The sequence below is a fragment of the Chelonoidis abingdonii genome, chromosome 4 (genome assembly GCF_003597395.2).
Source record: "Chelonoidis abingdonii isolate Lonesome George chromosome 4, CheloAbing_2.0, whole genome shotgun sequence".
In the NCBI taxonomy this organism is placed as follows: Eukaryota; Metazoa; Chordata; order Testudines; family Testudinidae; genus Chelonoidis; species Chelonoidis abingdonii.
Window position 1 is genome coordinate 32,479,638 of NC_133772.1, and position 22,039 is coordinate 32,501,676.

The following is a 22,039-nucleotide window of genomic DNA, read 5'->3' on the forward strand; positions in this document are numbered from 1 at the left end:
GGGGGGGAGGAGGGGCTCCGGGGGGAATGGTGGGATGGGAGGGCAGGAGCGGGCTCTGGGTGACTGAGTAGCGAGTTGCAGGAGGTGGTTATGGGGTAACTGGATGGGGTGCTAAGCTGCTGGGGTTCTGTTGGAGTGGCCAGTCTGCTTTCCTGGTGCTAGGCAGAACTTTCTCACCTCTCTCTCCAGTGCCTCCTCTGCTGTGTCCATCTACCTTTGTGGCCTCCAGTCCAGTGACCCATGTCAGAACACAATGAGCGTGGACAGCTCCACCAACACCACAGACACCCAGGTAGCGGGACACAATCCCTCAAAGGACAGGCACCGCTTGGACAGCCAGACCGTCCTTGAGGTCCCCTGCGGTTTGTTGCAAAGGGCCCTGGCACCCCAAGCGGCCTGGCTTTCTGAGAAGCAACACGGGGTGCTAGGGACAAACCTGGCAGCCTTCGTCTTCATATTGAGCAAACAGGGTATGGTGTAGTCTGGGTCTGAGAAAGGGAGAGACCCAGTTGGCTAACACACGAGTCACTGACACTGTGGTTACTAGAACTACTGCTTTGTGAAACTGAATCGCCCCCTCCCCCCGCTCACGCACACACACACACACCCCACCCCCGAGGGCTGCCTCTGTTGTATGACCTCCAGGACTGTTGGGAAACAGCCTAGGTGGGGCCATGAGCTTCTGTGCTGTGCACAGCTGCTCCCACAGGGATGGCAAAAGGAAGAACTAATCCCTGACTCCCTTAGCTCCTGATTTCTCTGCCTGTGGATCTAGAAGCTGCTAGGCTCACTGAGCTTTCCTTTAGAGGTCTCCCCCAAAGAGCTGCGCTGGTCTCCATGAGGTCGCTGACAGGACTGAGGTGGCTGCCTCTGTAGTGGGGTCCACTGGTCCATCTCTCAAAGGATGTGCAGCCTGAGTCTCCTTCGTTCACTGGGCTCCAGTTACATGTTTCTAAGATAGGAGATTTTCATCCCCCAGGCCTTTAGTCCTGGTGCAAGTGACTGTGACATCTTTGCCTTCCTTAGCATGAGACCCTGTTGGTGCTTCAGCTTCCTTGTGTCATGCTGCCTCCTTATCTCTGGCCCCACAAGGAGAAGGAATGATCCTTGCCTCTGACACAAGCCTATGAATCTGGCTGTCAGCAGGGCCGATTGCGCTCTGTGGCATGATAGGCCCCAGTTCCTCAGTAAGACCTCCCCAGTTTCTGGGGCACTGTCGATTATTTTCGTGTACTCCGTTCCTATGGAATACCCTTTACTCCCATCTCCCCACCCCCGGACACAGGTGCACGTGCACTGGGTTTGCATTAGCTTCAGTTAGCTCCTCTTTTCCTCCACATCCTGCTGCTGCCCTTCCAGAGCCTCCAATAGCTCTGCTTGCACTACCTGATTTAGTCACACCACACATTTCATTAATATCAGCTGTTCCCTTTAAATCTATGGTTCAAGGTATTGAGCCACTCTGGCTTCTGAGCCATTCTCAGAGCTGTCGCATGTGCAGCTCTTCTAATTAACATTCAGATCCTCCAGCCAGAGATTTATAATCAGGGTTTGCAGCCTTAGGTTTACGCCATTCAAACCCATATGTACCCATCTCCTCATCCATCACTTTTATGGCATGATAGCCATGAACTGGCCCCTTCTGCAAACAGATCGCTGTAGTCTCAGCCAACTTATGTTCTCAGGACAGCTGTCCATCTGGATAAATTTCCCCAAGTGCCTGGTCAGGATTTGGGGTTCCCTCCCAGCCATCGAGCTCCAGGCACTGTAGCCGCAGACAGGCAGAGGACTTCAGTCCCTTTTCGGCTTTGCAGGATAGTCTCAAAAGCCTGATGAGTGGAGCAGGCCAGTTCACTATCCCTGCTCACCCAAGGGACGAATTACTTAACGCCTAGTAGTAACAGGTTCATTCTGTCTCCCCCCACCGGTTATATCTTCTCCCCCAGGAAATGACACAGCGTTGGCCCATGGTGATGCTGTCTTTCCGGGAGTTCACCTACCACTTCCGAGTAGCCCAGCCTGTGAGTATGGGAGCTGCTATGTCCTCTGCACCATCCAGGGCAGAGCTGAGAGGGATTGGGCTCTGTGGCCTCATTCCTATCACTTGCCAGGATCAGGGGGCCTGTGAGAATTCCAGAGCCCTGTGCCCACTTCTGGGCAGGGATGCGTGTGCAAATCGTGACCAGGTTCCCCTTGTACACAGCGGAGCACACTGTGGGCGGAGGGAAGTTAGTTGGGGTGAGAGGCCAGGACTTTCCAAGTCACGCAGTGCAGGGATGGGTGTGGGCAGGGGAAATGCAAAACTGGAGCTCTTTACTCCTGCAGGCTTGCGACTGTTGTTCTGTTTTTAAACACTTGGGAGGTGATGGGGGCAATATGCAAATCTAGCTGGTGAATCCTCCACTTCCCCAGCGCACAAGGGGGATAGCAGCTGAATCCTGCTCCTTCTGAGGAAGTTTCTCTTGACAGCCCTCTCTCCCTCTCCTAGGGCAAAGCCAACTGTAGTACCATCCCGGAGCACATGGGGCACCTCTTCACTGACTATTATTTCCAGTTTTACTGGCTCTGTGAGTGAGTCCCAGCAGCACCAGTGCCCTTTGCTGGGAGAGAAGAGGGGGACTGGTGAAACCTATCAGATTGCCACATGCCTTCCTCTGTAAACCTCCAAGCCCCTTTCTGCTCCCACCTTCCCCTTGGGGCTCTGAGCTACTTTGGTTCTGTCCTGGGGATGATATAGACACTGAAGTGCTCCATAAGGAATATAGGAACTCTGCCAGGAGCAACACAGCCAGCCCCAGGGATCTACTGGACATGCTAACCAAACACCATAGCCCACAATCCTGGGCAACTGTGTCCGTGTCCATCTCCTTCCCTTCTGGAGACACTGGCACCCTTCTCCCTCTGCTACACTGGATTTGAAAGTGTTACACTGGATCATGTGTGGACAGGCTTGTCCCAACCTCTAGAGCTGGGAACAACAGCCTGAGAGGTCTATCGGTTCCTGTAGCAATGCAGCAGCTCTCTGCAACACTGGAATTTACCTTCCAAGACTGGAGCTCTTGTCAATGCTGAAACACTGGAATTCCATCCTGAAAAGAGGGCTCTGCCTGGACATACTGGAAGTCATACACTGGAGTTGCTGTTCTTCTGGTCAGCCACTGGATATTTTCCTGCCTCCTACTCCATAGGATTCCTGGTGACATTGGGATGCTCCCATAGACAGCAGAGAGAAACCCTGCCAAGGAGGGGGCTGCAGAGGGAACACGGTTCTCCTTGATCCCTTTCCTCCCTGCCCTGTTTCCTACACTCCATGCAGACCAGATCTGCAGACAGATGAACTTAAGAACCCCACAAAACCCCTAGTCAGCCTGTGCCAGCCTGTTGGCAAGGGCTTGCCCTTGATTCCCTGCCCCCTCAGGAAGTGGGGAGAAAGAGGCACCTTGGGAGCAGAGTCACCCCCGCCCACACACAATACATCTATCTCAGGAGCCAGTTTGCAGGTGTTTGTGGCTGTACCCCATATTTCTGTGGTTGGGGTGGGGACTGTTCCTGTTACTCTAGAGTAGCTAGAGCTGGCTGGTCCCAGGGCCAACCCCACAGAACATCCCTGAAGCCCAGGTTCACCCTGCCTGCCTCTGCTCAGGGGTGCCAAAGGGAGGCCACCAGCACGGACTGCTCTGCAGAATGGGAGTGGGGCTCCTGGAGACTCAGGTGACTGGTTTCACTGCACCTACTGGTGAACACCGCTCTGTTCCCAACAGGTCTCTGCAAAGCAAGGTGGCCCCCTACCGATTTCCCCTAGGAGGGGAGGGGGCAGGTGAGAAGGCCTGGTCCCCTTGCCCCCTGGGTAAGCTGGTGAGTGTATTATGGGTATTTTACTGTTACAAGATTTTAACTTGCTAAACTACTGAATTGTTTTAAAGCAGTATAAAAACAGGCCTCTTAATTCTGTCCTTACTGATCTATTTGTGTCTTACATAGGAAACCAAAGGGGGCGAGTGCTGAGCCCCAGCCTGACAGTTATACTGGTGATGGGGGAGTTAGGACCTATCAGACTTTGGCAGCTCTTGTGTGTGTGTGTGTCTTTCTCTCACCCCAGCACTTTTCACCAGCGGGGGAGGGAAACTTCTGCATTCCTGCAGTCTGACACTGTGCCAGGGTAATCCTGTGCCCGGTTCTGTACGAAAGTGGCAGCAGCCTCTGGAGAAAGGGAAGGGCAGGCGGAGGAGTAAGGAAGGCAGCTGGGGTGGAAACGCCACTCTGCAATGCTGAACCAAAGCACAAAGATGGCTCCAAAGGCACAAGTGTTCTTCCCTTTGCAAAGTGCCATCACCTGATGTAGGCAGCTTTTACCAAACTGGGGCTGGGTAGCTGTGGCAGGGACTCCGACAACTCTTTTCTTGCTGGTCCTATTGGCATCCAAGGGTTGGGCGGGCAAAGCCCGCCCACTTCTAAAGGACTCCCCCCAGCCTAAGGGCAGGATCCACAGGTCTAGAACACCAAGTAATTCCGGGGGACAACTAATGAAAAAAAGCAGGAGCGGGAGTGAGGTCACAGGGCTAAACGAAGGGAACCCGATGGGGACACCGAGCAGAGAACCCTAGACAACGCCCACTGCTCCTCGAAGGCGTGGAGACAAATACAACAATCACTGAATTCCAGACAGCAGAGCAGGAGCTATTCATGTCCCAGCTGTAAGGAATGTATGGCTACAATTCCTGTTGCCCCCAGCAAAACAGCAGGGAATGCTTTTTTAATCAAATAGAGACGGCTCCTGTGCAGCCTTTGGGGGCCTACGCTTATCTCCATTTTACTTTGGGGGTGATGCATAGCAAACATAACTCCCAATTGTGTCTCTGACTACCCCACACAGGCCAAATATCTGCAACTCTTAGTGACTTCCGTGGGAGCTAGAGACTTGGTTCCTCTAAAGATCAGGCCCATTATTTGAAGGTGTGGTTTCAGACTAGCTCTTCAGTTTCCATTCTCTGCCTATTAACAGAACAGACGTAGCTGTGTTAGCAATCTAGCTACTGAAACTGGCTGCGGAGAATGAGTATTGAATGCCCAGTGAGTGAGGGGCATATTTTCTGTGCTACACCAGGCAACTAATAGGGGAGAACAGAAGGTTGATGGCCCAGTGGTCCCTGAGTGCAAAGCAGCCACAATTCCAGTCTCAATAGGACTGCATTCCTGCCAGCAATTTACAGGAAATCCTCCACTGCCACTATTTGCAAAGTACACTTTTTACATTACTTCCCCCTGCCTCATTTGCCCTGAACTTTACTTTGTTTTTTAGCTGGGAAATTCCTTTAGTGGCAGCTTTTGTCCTCCATACGGCAATCACTAGCCCCAATCTTGCAAACTCTAGTCAGTAAGCAAACTCACAGATTTTGCTGGGACTGCTCAGGTGAGGGGTAGCACTATCAGGCCCAAAGTTTTCCTCTTGTGTTTTTAATAGAGCTGAACTTACTGCCTGTGCTTTAATTTAGTAGAGCTGGCCTTTCCCTAGGCTGAAGTCACTGCCTGCCTGCAACCACCATATAAATCCGCCAACCTACTGGTGTTCTCAGAGGTGGCAGCTGGGGGTCTTCCCAGATGCCTTTCTTATAACTACAGAGGATGCAAGCCACTGAGTGCAGTCACTGGAGATTTATAACAGTGGGTAATAGGTTGTAGCCCTAAGTAAGATCTATAGCATTCCAGGTAGCCCCATGATGCTTAAAGCATAGGTCACTGTAACATCATAACACTGCTGATGTTAAGGAGCGGCTGTCTCCTTTTCCTGCCAACACAGAGGCACAGCACATGCTGTGGACCTTGAAGACAATGGCTAGTGAGTTTCTCAGTACCGAGTTCACCTCCTTTCCAAAAAAGAAAGGAATAATTAAAATCCAGAGGCCTGTCCTACATTGACAACTATTTTAAAGCAAGATGGCAGTGATTAGTTAATACCTTAGATATTTACAAGATATAGTAGGATTAGACTCAGAATGTACTCTCAGAAAGACTTTTTATAGTGCTTTTCATCCCAAGGTACTCCACAAACTACATACAGAGATCACGTCAGCCAAACCATAACGGTACCTCAAGACAGGAACCAGAGTTTCACAGTAGGGTTGTAATTGTTAGAGAAATGGCCACATGATGGCACCAGAGCCCATGGAAACAACTGGCCAGTAGCCAACTATGCTGCCTAGAGACAGCCTCCTAAGGTCTCTGCTCTACTCACCTGTAATTTTTTTTTTAATAGGCATCAGATTTAATACAAACAAGGGGAAGTACTTTTCGCACACAACGACAAGTTAAACTGTGGAACTCATTGCCATGGGATGTTGATGGCCAAAAGTATAACTGGGTTCAGTGAAGAACGAGATAAAGGATAGGTCCATCAATGGCTATTAGCCAAGATGGTCAGAGATGCAACCCCATGCCCGAGGCAACCCTAAATTTCTGACTGCCGGGAAGGGAGGACAGGTGGATCACTCAACTGCCCAGTTCTGTACACTCCCCCTGATGAAAGAGGGTTTTCTCCCCATCCCCTTCCCAAAATAGTAGCAGGAAGACTTATGGTAGGCTTTTCCCTGTGTGAGATGGAGAGAGCTCTGAGCCAGTGTTTCCAGCCTCTCAGGCAGGGAGCTCCCCTTTCTCTCTGCATTGGGAACCTGAAGCTTCATCTCTCTAGACATTCTTAGCTGGAAGGAAGGATGACAAGTGTGAACATGGGGCCACTTTCTAAAGTTTGCCTGTTTGGGGGAAGAGTTTGTTTCAAAAACAAATTCCCACATCTTTTGCCCTACTTCTAAAGCTTAAAGCCTGTAAATAAAGACTGCGGCACCACTGCGAAGATTAAGAAAAAAATAAAGCACTAATTTGTTTGGTTTAAATGTTGCTGTCACAGCTTTAATCACTGTATATTGCCAGCAAGTTTGTAGAGTTGCATTCTGAGCAGATATTAATGATTATTGGTTTTTATTTGCTGGAGGGAGGCTAAGCACTGCTTCCCTCCTTTCTTTCTGATTTGTATTTATATTTTGCTGAGTTTTGGGGGTACTGGTTCTCAGGACTCCCCCACTTTTTTGTTTGGCTTATCTAGACTTTGTTTTATGCTGGAGGTAAATATACCCATATAAATAAATATATAAATACAGCTTTGTATCCAAGTATGGCTCCTGGCTGCTTTCCTCCACCAGTGGAAAAATTGTGTTTCTTAATGCAGTTGTTTATAAATTGTCCCTTTCACACAACTGGACCCAGAGACCACAACCACCATGGGTTTCCTCCAGATGACATCAGTTACTTAAGGTACTCAGGTGTGGGCAAATCAAATTCCAAGCTCTGTCCATGCTCATGGCTGTGGACTTCATGTTAAACTGTACTTAAGGATAGTTATAAAATAGAGCATTCAGTTTATACTCCAGTGGTGAGATACTAGGATGTGGCGCAAGGGAATTTAGGATCTTTTTGCAGAACGCCACCTGAAAAATAGATAAAGCTACTGCTTTAGATCTATAAATTGTGAAGAGCCTAATTGTGAACTGATGCAATGTTGGCATAGTGGCTCCAGGACACATTATGCTCCCAATTTTCAAAGCAGCGTACAAGCAATGTTATACCATGCCTATAAGATAGGTAAGCATTATTCCTCTTAGAGGTAGGGCAATAAATCATTGATTATCCCAGGGCCACACAATGAGGCGAAGCCAAGATTACTTCATACTTTCACTTATGGCTTGCAGAGTGCATGGCTGATGCACATCGAACTGGCAGGAACTGCAGTCTCTATTCCTGAACCTGTATCCATTTTACAGGATGCTGCTAAACCTAAATGTTATTGTTAATTTGTATAAGCTGCTGCTCTTCTGTTGTTTTATTGGTTTTATATCAGACTTCCCCTTGGGAGTGCCCATCTGTGCTGCCGGCAGAGGAGCCTGAGCAGTAGCATTGTGACTGAGTTCCATCTGACATCACTGTCTCCCTCCAGCGACTCTAGCCCCTGACCTTGCTGCCTGCCTTGGTTGTATCTCCCCTAGCCAGTGCCTATTTGGTGCTACAAGCAGCGAGGCTTCTGCCTGCAGCACTACATGGCCACGGCTTATGAACTAAACCAATTTTGACTCAGCAAAGGTAAATAATCTTGCCTGAGCCAGGCATAGTGTGGAGGGAGCCGCAGCACCAATCTTCAGCCTCACTCCTACTCAGCCAATACAGCTCCTGATCTGAAGCAGCCCCTGCTATGCCAGTCCTGAACCTCTGCCTTCCTTCAACTCTGCCAGAGCAACTCCATGCTGGCCAGCAGAGAGATGTCATCAAATGAAGTGTTAGACTACACTTCACTCAGCCAATAACAGTCTTTCAGAGGATCTCTCTTCCCCGTACAAGCATTAATTAGCACAACACTCACTAGGCAGGTATCCCCACTTCACAGCTGAGGACACATATACTGATATGAAAAGTGGCATTGTGAGAGGGTGCACAAACCCTGCACCAGGCAAGAAGGGATTAAAGAGCAGCTTTGGGCTCAGGCAGCCCCACCTGTGAGGCGTACCAATCTCGGAGGAGCCTTGAAAAAGGGAGAAGCCCACTTCTGAAGACCCAAGCCTGGGAAGGTGGACGGACATCGCATCCTCAGCTCCCAGAGAGTCGCACAGCAGTCAAGCTATATTAGATTCTCTGTGAACACGGAGTGGTAAGACTGTAGCTGAAAGATCCTGACAGAGAGGAAGTGGTGTTGCTCATTATTTCTGATCATTTAGTTTTGTTTGAAATTTTGAGAACTTTGACTAGGAAGTTGACCCAAACGCAGACCCCTACTAAGAATACAAGCCCCCTCAGGAGATACTGGGCCAGTACAGGAAGTAGCAGCCCAAGCAGGGCCGGTGCTTCCATTTAGGCTACCTAGGCAATTGCCTAGGGCATCAGCATTATTGGGGGATGGCATTTTGCCGGGGGGGCGGCAGGCGGCTCCAGTTGACCTGCCCCAGGCATGCCTGCGGAGGGTCCGCTGGTCCCGCAGCTGTGGTGGACCTGTCGCAGGAATGCCTGTGGCAGCTCCACCGGAGCCATGGGACCAGTGGGTGGGGCAGTGAAATGGCTGTGCGCCTAGGGCATCAAAAACACTGGCGCCGGTCCTGAGCCCAAGGAAGAAGCAAGAGGTCTGAGAAGACAGACCTTAACCACTTGCTACAAGGGTCCAGAAAAACCACTGGCCTTGATCTGGGCCAACGACCTAGTGAGATGTCCTGGGACTGCTCTGTGAAAACCATGGTTTATGCTGAAAGGGGTGGAACCAAACATGACCTGGCCAGAGAGAGCAGAGGCGCTTGTGCTCGCAGCCTGTATCCCTCCTCACTCCCCCCCCACATGAGAACCCCAGCTTGCTGGTGGCTCACTCCTCACGGTCCCACTCGCAGCCAGACCCCCATGCCTGCCTCCTCACCCTGCTGCTGGCGCACCGCTCACCTCCTTACTCCGCCAGGACCAGCCCTGTTACTCACCCCACCCCTGCTCGCAGCCAGACCCCCACTGCCCTCCTCCCCTTGCTGCTGACTCGCCACTCGCCTCCTTACTCTTCTTCCGGCACCTGCCTGCTGCTCGCTTCAGCACTCCCCAACTTGCAGGCAGCCCCCCTCTGCTGCTCATGCACCACTTGCCTCCTTACTCCCCCACCTGCTGCTCACTTTATCACTGGCCTCCACACACCCCACCCGCTGCTTGCCTTCTCCCCCACTCCTCACTTTGCTCCTTAAGTGTTGTGTGTCCCACCTGTGCCTCCAGAGAGGTGGTGCATGCAGAGCAATGGGGGGCTTATGCTTCCCCCCCACACACACACACACAGAGGACACTGCTGTGGCCTCAGGGAAACTTGCTGTATAAAGCCTGGCCTGGTGCCTTAGCAGTTCTCCTTGAGTGAGGGATCCTGCAAGCACCAGCACTCAAAGCAGATGACCCCAGCTGCAGCTTCCCATTCCTAGGCCAACTCACTCAAAAAAAAATTGACAGCTAAGCTCCAATAACGTAACAGCTACCACCAGACTGGATGCTTTGTAACTGGGCTTCGGACCAAAATAATTAGCTTCTTCAAAGCTATGGAAAGAGGCCCTGTCTCAGCACTCACGTTACTCAACCTCTTGGAAGTTTTCAACAGAGCCATAGGTATGACCCCAGCTATTCCACATACCATCCTGCTTGCACAGAACTACACTACAGTGGCTCCATTTATTCCTCTAACAGGACACCAGGGAGTAGTGATGGGTAACAGCTCTTCCAAGCTGCCATCTGCAGTCACTCCAGGATCTATCCTGCCTCCCTCCCCTTCACCATCTATAAGGGGCTACAGGCTCTGATGATAGACAACATGATAAGAGCAAGCACCTGTATAACTTATATTTTCATCCCTTGTAAGGACAATGTGGTTCAAACATGCACAAGACTGAAATGATGCTGACCAGAAGGGGAAAATTGTCCAAAGAATTACCAGGTTCACTGTCCTCCATTTATCAGCTGGTGCAAAGCTTTGTGGTCCTGAACAAATCACTAAGCCTAGATAATTGGAGAACGTCAGTGGCAAAAAAACCCACCACCATCTCCAGCTTGCTAGGAAACTTGGCCCCTTCCTCCCAGATGAGAAGCTGGCCAATGGTCCATCCATTTGTCACCTCCAGACAGGATTATCAAACTCACTACCTCTGAGACTGCATACAATGCAGAGAATCCAACCTGTGCAGAATGAATATACTCCCCTCCCCAGTTACTTCACCAGGGCAGACTTCCATAAGCACATTACCTCCGTGCACCACTCCCTCCTGTGGCTTCCCGTCTGCTTCTCTTACCAGTTCCAGGCTATGGCCTAAAATGATCTTCAACATTTTTAACTAGCAGGGCCAGCTCCAGTTTTTTTGCTGCCTCAAGTGGCAAAGGGAAAAAAAAAAACACCAAACCTATTGAGCTGCCGCCCAAGAGGAAGAGAGGGAGTGAAGGACCCGCCGCCAAAGACACGGATGTGCCACCCCAACAACGGCTGGCCGCCCCAGGTACCTGCTTCCTTCGCTGGTGCCTGGAGCTGGCCCTGCTAACTACATCAGTACCCTCATCTCTATCCATGATGCCACATCAAGACAGCTCCAATCCTCTGGGACAATGTAATTTACAAAACCCACTACAAAATGAGAGGCAGCGATAAAGGATTCTTGGTTGAGGGAACTGGACCATGGAGTGAACTTCCATTGCAAATTAGATCAATTCAGTCATTCTTGGGAGCACTGTGAGAACATCCTCTTCAACCAAGCTGTACTACTATTAGGCATTATGATTAAAATACACAGATACAGCAACTCCTCACTTAACTTCGTCCCAGCTAACGTTGTTTTGTTGTTACATCACTGATTAGGGAACGTGCTCGTTTAAAGTTGTGCAATGCTCCCTTATGTTGTTTGGTAGCCACCTGCTTTGTCCTGCTTGCAGAAAGAGCAGCCCATTAGAGCTAGTAAAGGGGGCTTGGAACCAGGGTGCACCGGCAGCCCCCTTAAGTTCCCTGTGTGGCAGCCACCCAACAGGCTATCAGTTGCCAGGCAGCTCAGGAGTTCCTCTCCCCACTGCTGTGTGCTGCTCCTGTGAGCCTCCTGCTTGCTCTGGAGGAGGTGGGGAGGTGTGTTGATATCAGGGTGTCCCCCTCCCCCTGCACCCCATCTCCACAGGGCAGCAGGGGAGAGACAGGGCTCAGGATGGAGGGAGCTTGTTGGCAGCAGCTGCTGTCTCAACTTGCTGATCTACTTAAAAAGTGTACTTAGAGGGGGGTCAGCGTACTTAAAGGGGCAATGTGCATCTCTCTCTCTCTCTCCCACATGCACTCCCCGGACACTTTGGAAAGTGGAGGGAGTGGTGCACTCCAGTGGGATAGCGTGGGTTCATCATCATGTTCAGTTTCTGCAGGGAATGTTTGCTGCCACTGCCGTGCTGTGTCTCCTCCCTCCATTCGTGCTGCCTTGTAGTGTGAGGCTACATTAACAATGTGTTAACCCTTGAGGGCTCAGCCGAGTGCTAGTTCTTATTTAGCAGCAAGGCATTCCCTGGGAAATATCCCTCCCTCTTCCACCCCCTGACTCCACCATCTCAGCCAAGCTTCACAATCATTATTGCTGTGTACAGTATTCAATGATTGTTTTCCCTGGAACCTAACCCCTCCCATTTACATTAATTTTTATGGGGAAATTGGATTCGCTTCACAATGTTTTGCTTAAAGTAGCATTTTCCAGGAACATTATAACATTAAGCGAGGAGTTACTATATATATATCCCAAGCAGAGCTTCCTACAACCAGGGAAGGGAGAAGAGCAGAAAATTCCATCAAGTCCAACAGGACATACTACATACGTTTAATTTTTCTTCAGAGCACTAAGATACCATAGCAGTGGCCATTAAAGAAAATCCTACGCTTGGTAAGAATCAGTGACAGTTTACAGACCACCTCTCTCATAACCAACAAGTACCAGAAGCGAATGTTGTAGATCATGAGATTCTCACACTTTGGTCTCTGGACCACACAATCCACAGAGCCATTCAAAATGGCCCACAGAATGGAACACAGAGACCAAGCAGTGAAGAATTAGGGGTCTGGTGAGGGCCAGTGAGAAATCCCAGCTCTCTCACTGGTTACAGTAAACTATCAGAGGGGTAGCCTTGTTAGTCTGGATCTGGAAAAACAGCAGAGTCCTGTGGCACCTTATAGACTAACAGACATATTGGAGCATGAGCTTTCGTGAGTGAATACCCACTTTGTCAGATGCATGTAGTGGAAATTTCCAGAGGCAGGTATATATATGCAAGCAAGAATTAGGCTGGAGATAACAAGGTTAGCTCAATCAGGGAGGATGAGGCCCTCTTCTAGCAGTTGAGGTGCGAACACCAAGGGAGGAGAAACTGCTTTTGTAGTTGGCAAGCCATTCACAGTCTTTGTTTAATCCTGAGATTACAGTAAATGCTCTCCATCTGTTCCAGTCTTTTAATCCTCTCCTAGGAGAGATTCTTTCATTGATCATAACCCCTTCACTATGGTCCTCTAAAACTTTTTAGTTCTGCAGACCATACAGACAGACTTCTTAACTCTAGTGATGGTCCACGGACTACAGATTGAGATCCACTGTGCTGAATTAACACTTCATGAAGTGGGAGGATTGCTGCCCTAGTGTCAATGTCTCACAGATACCACCATCTTTAGTGTTGAGGCACTGATTATCCAGCACCAGCTGAGGTGGAACGGCACTGTGCACATGCCTCATGGACGCTTCCAAAAACAACTGGTGTACGCCCAACTCACCAAAGAAGAAATGGGGAGGCCAAAAGAAATGTTTTAAAGACATCCTCAAAATAAATATCAAGAGATGTGGCATTGACACCACACATTCGGAGACAGTAACCCAGGACAGGGATAACTGACAAAGACATGTCACCTTGCCTTGGTCGCAGACAAACACCAGAAAAGACAAGACAGACAACTGTCACACAACAATCTGACTTCCAACATCACCTGCAACATCTGCCGACAAGTCTGTGGCACAAGGATAAGACTTCTCAGTCACTAAAGGACCTATAAAAAATAAAACCTGCAAAAAAGATCGTCCTCAACCTCAAGCTAAGTTAACAGCCTATTCCCAACCCTAGGGCACATTCACCTCTGGGGCCCACTGATTTCAGTGGGAGTTACAGAACAAAAGCCCTGCTGTAACATGACTGACTTGCACCAGTAATAAATTTGGCCACATAACTGTAGATGAGAGTTTATTTGGGAACATGATTTCCTCATTTCATCAAACTTGTACAATAAAATCAGGTCAGTGCCAGTTTGACTTCACACTTCCTCTGCACTAGCTCCATTGTGATACAGGATAGAGGGAAGAACATTAAGATCAAAACCAGCCATCTACTAGAGAAGGAAGCAGTCTTTTGGAGAGGATGTATCCACTATTAAATTGACACCTGATCTCATATTCTCTCTACAAGAAAACAATTACTTTAAAAACATCTTTTCATGGTACATGTCTACACATGTGAAAGCCTTTTTTGTTTGAAACAAACCTTTAACATTATGCCTATACTCCTTGTAAGCATAAGCAAGTTACACTGTCGCTTTCCTTATAGTTCAAATCTATAAGAGAACTGGAAATTAGCCCCATCCTGCACTGCAGAGGGAAGTGGACTCCTTCAAGGCTATACTCAGTTCCTCTCAATATGGCTGCAGTTGGCTGGAGCCTGTGAAAGGGCCATTCTATTTCTGAACACAACAGAGGATCTATCCAGGGGATGCTGATCTTGTGCTGAGATCAGAGCACATCTGAAAGTCAGATAAAGAGCCCCCAAAACACAGAGTAGGACCCCAAAGTTTGCTACATCACAGAACCAGCTTTATTCACGCTTGAGGTGATGTCACTTGGCAGGACACAGAGTCCACATCTGTGATGGGCCATATCCTTAAAGTACAAAAATAGAAAAAAGATGGAGCTTCTGTGAGGTCTTCCACCTGGAATCTGAAATGACAGAGGCAGGAAGTTAGCATGACTACCTTCCCCCAAAACCAAGCTCCTGCTGCTACCATAACTGCTTCCCACAGCATTAGGTGGGAGTGAGACTAGGACTCAGCAAACTCCAAACCCAGCTGCGAAATGGAGGTCAGCTTCTTTATCGGACCTATTATCTGACCCAGAAACACACAGGTGAGTGGGATGCTTTACTGAAGCAGTGCCAGAGGGAACTTGTGTGAAAGCAGGCAATGAGAGACAGAAATTCAATTCCTTAGCCTCACTCATTCCAGTTCATTTATTTATTCGTCATCTGTCAGAAGACTCTGGGAATCCCAGTTTATAATGCACATGTGAGTAAAATAACTGGTTTGGGATGGCATGTGTGTGCCACTGAGCTGCCTTCATTCAAAACCCCCGTGTACACAATCCATAGAGAGGGAGATGATAAGCAGCTCCACATCTGCAGAGAAGTGTTGAATAAAGAGCAGAGCTCTGCCTCAGGATAGTTGGAGCCCCCGTTACAGTGCTGGAGAATTAACCAGCAGCAGCAATTCCACATATAGGGGGAAATGGTGGCATAGCAGCATCTATGTCCACTGCCCTGTACCCCAACAGTGATCCCTCCAAGGGACGTTCCTGTCCAGAGCATTCACCAGCTCAGGGTGTGACACTGTCTCCAGGAGATGAGAGATCTACAAATGCTTAACTAGCCATTTTTAAACTAGTATCTATCAGCCTCTGGCAGCTGTGCCTGTAACTGAGGACACGCTGACTAGCTCTACGTTCTGGTTCTACAGGTCTTACCTAGAATAGGTCCCTGGCTTAGTGTCACACATAGATACCGACCCACAACAGCAAGAAGAGAACTCCAAAGCCCATGAAAAGTGAAGCCACCAGAGAGATAAGCAGTTCCTTGTAGATGTCCCGTGTGTACTTAGTGGAAGTCACTTCATAGCTGAAAAAGCTAGTTAAAGAAAAAACCAGAGAGACAGATCAGGGGGCTTACAGTACCACACTCTAACTTTGGCCTGAAAATGAACCAAAAGGGGCTGGCAGGGAGGTAGCCTTCCACAGTAAAAGCTGTTTTATCTGGCACTTCACCAACCGGAAAGCTCTATAAACTGGCATTTCTGATCTTCATTGAAAGTCCAGTTGGCGCGGGTCTGGCAGGGGGTTGCAGCACAGGAGGGAGTGTGGAGCACAGGCTCTGGGAGGGAGTTTGGGTGCAGGAGGGGTCTTGGGGCACGGGGTCCCAGGTCCAGGGGCCACTCACCTTTGGTGGCTCCCACAAGCGGCGACCTGTCCCGGCTGCTTCTAGGTGGAGGCATGGCAGGCAGCTCTGCGCAGTGTCTCAACCTGCAGGTGTTGCCCCCGCAGCTCTCACTGGCTGCTCTTTCTGGCCAATGGGAACTGTGGAGACAGCACTTGGGGCGGGACCTGCATGTAGAGCCGTCTGCCGTGTCTCCTCCTAGGAGCAACCAGGATAGGTTGCTGCTCGTGAAGAGTCGCCCGATGTGAGCACCCCCCCACCCTGAGATCTGGCACCCTGCACCCCCTTCCATGTCCCAAGTCCCCTCCTGCACCCAAAATCCCTCTCAGAGCCCAAGCTCCGCACTCCCTCCCGTGCCCCAGCCCTGCACCCCCTCCTACACCCAAACTCCCTGCCTCTTACTTAAATGGCATTTTTCACTTACTGGCACCCCCAGACCCCAACATGCTGGATAAAACAGCTTTTACTGTACCAGGCTAATATTTACTACGCAATCTTAAGATTCCTGCAGTCACTGCTTCCATGGCCTGAAGGGCTCCAGCCAGGCAGCCTTTCCCACTTCATCCTCAATTCCAAGTGCTGTCAAAGAACATTATCAAAAAGCAGGTTATTGTAGGTTCACACCAAGCCTGACTCAAACACATCCCCAAGCTGTGGCTCCTTGTTGTTCTTGGCCCTTTTGCCTGCCCTCCTGGCTTCTCTACTAACAGCAAATCCTCTCCCCCTCAGTCCCAGTCTAGGTACACCCACTGCTCAACTTTTCAAGCAATGCAGTTCAACCACAGTGTATCCCAGGGAGGGCAAACTTTTTAGCCCGAGGGCCACATCTGGGTATGGAAATTGTATGGCGGGCCATGAATGTTCACAAAATTGGGAGTTGAGGTGGGGGAGGGGGGAGGGCTCCAGCTGGGGGTGCAGGCTCCGGGCTGGGGATGAGGGGTTTGGAGTGCAGGTGAGTGCTCTGGGCTGGGAAGAAAGGAGGGGGATCAGGGCTGGGGTAGGGGCGCAGGGCATCGGGGTGTAGGCTCTGGGTGGTGCTTACCTCAAGCAGCTCCCAGAAACAGCAGCATGTCCTGTCTCTGGCTCCTATGCGGAGACATGGCCAGACGGGTCTGCGTGCTGCCCTGTCTGCAGGCACCGCCCCTGCAGCTCCCATTGGGCTGCGGGGCTGGCGCTTGGGGCAGGGGCCATATGTGGAGCCCCCTGGCTGTCCTTACGTGTAGAAGTCAGAGGGGGTACATGCCACTGCTTCTGGGAGCCACACAGAGCAAGCCCCCTACCCTGCTCCCCAGCTGGAGCAACAGAGTGGGGCAAGCCCCAGACTCCGCTCCCTGGCAGGAGCTTGAGGGCTGGATTAAAATGTCTGGAAGACTGGATGTGGTCCCTGGGCCATAGGTTGCCCACCCTGGTGTATCCCCCACCCCCGACTGTTACACCCTCCAAAACTGTGATTATCTACCCTCTGCTTCCAGCTGACCCATCCCAACTATGATGTGCCCCTTTTGCTCCCTGAGGCTTCTCAATACTCCTAGCAGAGCCATTCCTACTTTTCTTTAAAGGGCTCTTCCCCCAAATCCAGCCTCTGCTGTCAGAGGCACCCGGCTACTAATGTCTTGCTGTTCCGCAGTGGATGGATACACGAAGAACCAGGCAGTGAAGAACATGCCAATGGCCAGCAGCACCACGGTGAGGTGCGGGAACACAGCTGGATTCACCGGGCTGGTGTATCTGCTCATGGCCTCGAGCTCCTGGGAGGAGAGAAAGAGCAGAGCGATGCTAGCACCACAGTGGAAGCTGCAGCCCCAGGGCAAGACACAGCCCCAGCCCCAACCAGTCCAGGAGAGGTGGGGGGCAGTAACCCCAGCCTCCCACTCAGGCCGGGGCAGAGCTGGTCACCACGGGGCACAGGGCGACCAGATGTCCCGATTTTATAGGGACGGTCGGGATTTTTGGGTCTTTTTTCTGATATAGGCTCCTATTACCCCCACCTCCGTCCCGATATTTCACATCTGCTGTCTGGTCACCACGGGGCGGGGCAGGACACAGGCGCCATGGAGAGGGGGCAACCCCAGGGTCCCAACCTGACTGGGGGAGCGGGGCTCGGGCGCCACGGGGAGGAGGCAGCTCCAGGGTCCCGGGCGCTGGCGGGAGGGGAGCTGAACATGAAGGTTTCGGTCAGTTTCAGGCCTAGACGCGGAGGAAAAGCCCCGCCCCAGGCTCCCGCGGCCCAGGGCCGGCGGGGTAAAGGGAGCGGAGCAGCGCCCGGGCTCCGGCCGCCTCGTATCTCACCATCGCGCCGCTCTCCTCTCCGCCGGCGGCCACGGAAAGACACGTCTCCCCTGCTTGCCCCGCTGCCCTGGAAGCGGAAGGAGCGGGGAGCGCGCGCGGCCGCCCGGGCGTTGTAGTCTGCGCGCCGGCCCGTCCGCGCTCTTCCCGGCGAGACACAGCGGGAGGAGCTGGGCGAGCGGGACTACGCTTCCCAGCGGGCAGCGCGCGGCACTGGGCGCGCGATTTCAGAACGCGGGAAGCGAAAGGCAGTGGTGGTGTCTGGAGGCCGCGCGCGGGGCCAAGTATCCAGTACAGACAGGTAACCCCCCCCACCCCCCGAGAGCGCGCGCCCCACTGCCCCTCAGCGCGTTTTCCCGGCGGGGTGGGGGCTGGGGGCGCAGTCCCGCGGGGGCGCTGGGGGCTGGGCGGGCTGCTGCGGGCGCTGTCCCGCGGGGACTGGGGGTGTTGGCTGCAGGGAATGGGTGGTGTCTTGGGTGCAGGATATGCTTTGTAGGATGCTTCAGAGCTCCCGGTGGTGGACGTTATAGCCTGGGGCGCTGAGGCCTATGTGGCAGGGCCGGGCAGGCACAGTGTGGCCATTTCCCCCCACTTCCTGAGGAGCTTTTCCCCTTTTGAGCTCTGGCTCATGTTGCCTGCCAGGTGCAATGTGCTTTGGGGCCACTCCTGGCTTCATTCCCCTGTTTCTTGCTGCTAGGATGGGAATCCACGGCCTGGCCAAGCTGATTGCAGACGCCGCGCCCAGTGCCATCCGAGAGAACGACATCAAGAGTTATTTTGGCCGGAAGGTGGCCATCGACGCCTCCATGAGCATCTACCAGTTCCTGATTGCCGTGCGGCAGGGAGCTGACATGCTGCAGAATGAGGAAGGTGAGACCACCAGTCACCTGATGGGCATGTTTTACCGAACCATCCGTATGGTGGAGAATGGTATCAAACCAGTCTACGTCTTTGATGGCAAACCCCCCGAGCTGAAGTCGGGTGAGCTGGCCAAGCGGACTGAGCGCCGGGCCGAGGCGGAGAAGCAGCTCCAGGAGGCCCAAGAGGCAGGGGAAGAGGACAATGTGGAGAAATTCAGCAAGAGGCTTGTCAAGGTAACAAAGCAGCACAATGATGAGTGCAAGAAGCTGCTGACCCTGATGGGCATTCCCTATGTGGAGGCACCAGGTGAGGCTGAAGCCAGCTGTGCCACCTTAGTGAAAGCTGGCAAAGTCTATGCAGCTGCCACTGAGGACATGGACTGCCTGACCTTTGGCAGCCCCGTGCTGATGCGGCACCTTACGGCCAGTGAGGCCAAGAAGCTCCCTATCCAGGAATTCCACCTGAACCGTGTGCTGCAGGACCTGGACCTAACATGGGAGCAGTTTGTGGACCTGTGCATCCTTCTGGGCTGTGACTACTGTGAGAGCATACGTGGCATTGGGCCTAAGCGTGCTGTGGAGCTCATCAAGCAGCATAAGACCATTGAAAACATTGTGCAGCACATAGATCCCAAGAAGTACCCCCTGCCTGAGAACTGGCTGCACAAGGAGGCCCAGCAGCTCTTCCTGCAGCCTGATGTGGTGGACCCTGAAGCTGTGGAGCTGAAGTGGAGTGAGCCGGATGAGGATGGACTTGTCCTTTTTATGTGTGGGGAGAAGCAGTTCAACGAAGAACGGATCCGCAATGGGATCAAGAGGCTGAGCAAGAGCCGCCAAGGCAGCACTCAGGGCCGGCTGGATGACTTCTTCAAGGTGACTGGCTCCATCACCTCAGTCAAGCGTAAGGAGCCAGAACCCAAGGGCTCAGCCAAGAAGAAAGCAAAGGGCAATAGTGCAGCATCAAAAAAGTTCAAAAAGGGGAAATAACCAGACCTTCCAGAACTGTCCTAGTTCTCTTCCACTCCCAAATCCTCCAGGGGTTTAAATTTGATAGAAGATCCCGTATTCTTCCTGCACTGCTCTGAATGGTACCTGTGCTGCTTCCGCTCCCCCATATAATGCTTCCCTGTCAGTGAACCAGATGACACTCTTGTAGCACAGAAGCAGTATAGGCACAATGCTGAGGGAAGAGAGGACAAAATTAGTGGAAGGGTGGGGGAATTAGGAGGAGTAGGACATATTGACAAACTAAGGCGTGAGGGACCTGTACTAGCAATCCAGTGACAGTGTTCATCAGCTTCAGACTTACTTTGTCCAAGGCCAGACTAGGGTGCTGCAAAAATTGTGCACAGGCAACACCTTGTGTTACTCTCAAGCAGTTCCCTCTGGCTTACTGAAGGAGTGCTGTTGACTAGCCATGATACAAACCAAACCCAAATACTGAAAAGGAGGATGTCAGCCAAATGGACCAAGAAATCAGCTCAAAGTAGTGTGTGGAAGAGATGGAGTCTGAAGCAGAAAGTGGGGAAGAAATGTGTAAAATCCAAATGTGGGGGAGGGAGGTAGAGAGCTACAGAAAGAAGGGAATTTGTTACTTTAATGGGGATCCTCTATGGTCTTCCTTCACTTATCTGTGTGTATTAGATTGGTAATTAAGTGATTGATGGAGAGACAACGTAGAAATTTAAAATCCTCTTGAAGTTTTAAACTCTCCCCCTCCCCTATTTATAGAAGTATCTGATCAGGGAGAGGAAGATTCTTCCCCCCACAGGAAGTACTGAAATTTAACCATTTGATGCAGATTGTTTTGGTTCCATTCCATATCCCAGCCCTGTGTTGGTTTGGTCCCAATATGTAAATGAGGAGGAGCTGTGAAGGAATTGTAACTTCCCAGGTTTAACATTTGTCACTAGATTTTATTTTATTTTTTAAGTTTTGAAGAAAAACATTAATAAACCTAAAAATGGAAAACTGTTCAGTTGTTCATTTGGGTTTGAAATAGCTGCTTCACTGCAGCCCATTCCAAAGAAAAAGTTACTCAAATGGAATAAAGGTTAGAAATCCAGAGGAATAATGCAAGGTGAGAAAAACCTTGAACATTATCCCAGCCCTTCTCACAAGCTGCATTCATTTTAGCAGAGATTTCCAGGCTTTGTGGAATGTGAAGGAGCTAGGATTTAGGAAAAGACATTTGGTCTTCCCTTGTGCCATTCTCTGCTTCTCCAAACTGTACAGGGGACCTAATACTCTTTGCATTTTCCATTATAAAAGTGCTGTACAAACATGACTTTGTGCCTCTTGATTTTCCGTATTATTACAGTGGGAAAAGAGAGACCGATGAAGTGGTTCACTCATGAGCAAGAGTGGTCTTGCAGATTCGTTGTTGGATCTGGGCATCAGGTGATCTGAAATTTCAGTCCTGGCTTGGACAGTAATTTGGTATGGGCTTTATACAAGTCAATTAAGTTATCTGAGATTCAGTTTTCCTAATTTATAAAATGAGAACAGTGATACCTACCTCACAAGGTGTTTGAGGCTGAATTAATTAGTTATATAAAGCACTTTGAGATCATGGAATGGACGATGCTATTGGCAAGAGAATATCAGGATCACTGAAGTGACAGCAGAAAATAAGATCTCTTCAACATTTTTGCCATCTTGTTTGGTTGCTACATTAATCTCTTTCTTCCTCTGCCATCCAGTAGTTGTTGGTCTGATAGCTGATGATGTGTAGAAGTGTAGCCTGCATTCATCAATCGGCATGTTCCATACAGTACAATTTTAAGTGAGCAAAATTCCAGCTCAGTAAATATAAAATAGCAGTCCATATTGAAGCCACCTGAACAAAGCAAATTTGTGCTTTCTAGGACAAGCTGGAGTTTGAAATGACATTAGACTAATTTTCAAACAGATGAAAGAATGTTGAAGTTGGAAGAGGAAATCATCTCACAAATGCTCTGTCAGGTTATAACCAAATTTTTCTCAAAAAGTCATTTTCCTCTGGCGGACAGGTACATTTACAGAGGATTGATTTAACTTTGTCAAAATTAAAAGGTGGGAGGGGTGTCAGACAGTAGCATAGCTAGTGGGGTACAGGGGAAGCAGCT

General features: G+C 50.5%; 3 protein-coding genes across 3 annotated transcripts in view; 2 read left to right on the plus strand and 1 right to left on the minus strand.

The window, feature by feature from the left end:
• The window catches only part of MYRF (myelin regulatory factor), a gene marked incomplete at its 5' end in the record, with an annotated part of 67,585 nt that extends 63,183 nt beyond the window's left edge, over positions 1–4,402 (plus strand). Inside the window, 3 exons of the mRNA XM_075065825.1 lie at positions 190–292; positions 1,947–2,021; positions 2,489–4,402. Of these exons, the coding sequence (XP_074921926.1) occupies positions 190–292; positions 1,947–2,021; positions 2,489–2,575 (265 nt within the window). The remainder of the gene's footprint in view (positions 1–189; positions 293–1,946; positions 2,022–2,488) is intronic.
• A 9,975-nt stretch (positions 4,403–14,377) lies between these two features.
• On the minus strand, positions 14,378–18,158 carry TMEM258 (transmembrane protein 258). The gene is made up of 4 exons (XM_032781198.2): positions 18,076–18,158; positions 17,425–17,534; positions 15,321–15,471; positions 14,378–14,522 (listed from the first exon to the last, which is right to left on the minus strand). The coding sequence occupies exons 1-3, from the start codon at positions 18,076–18,078 to the stop codon at positions 15,345–15,347; spliced, it is 240 nt and encodes a 79-aa protein (XP_032637089.1). The 5' UTR covers positions 18,079–18,158; the 3' UTR covers positions 14,378–14,522; positions 15,321–15,344.
• Positions 18,159–18,290: 132 nt separating this feature from the next.
• FEN1 (flap structure-specific endonuclease 1) lies at positions 18,291–21,219 on the plus strand. The gene is made up of 2 exons (XM_032781197.2): positions 18,291–18,373; positions 18,770–21,219. The coding sequence occupies exon 2, from the start codon at positions 18,771–18,773 to the stop codon at positions 19,917–19,919; it is 1,149 nt and encodes a 382-aa protein (XP_032637088.1). The 5' UTR covers positions 18,291–18,373; position 18,770; the 3' UTR covers positions 19,920–21,219.
• Positions 21,220–22,039: the final 820 nt, after the last annotated feature.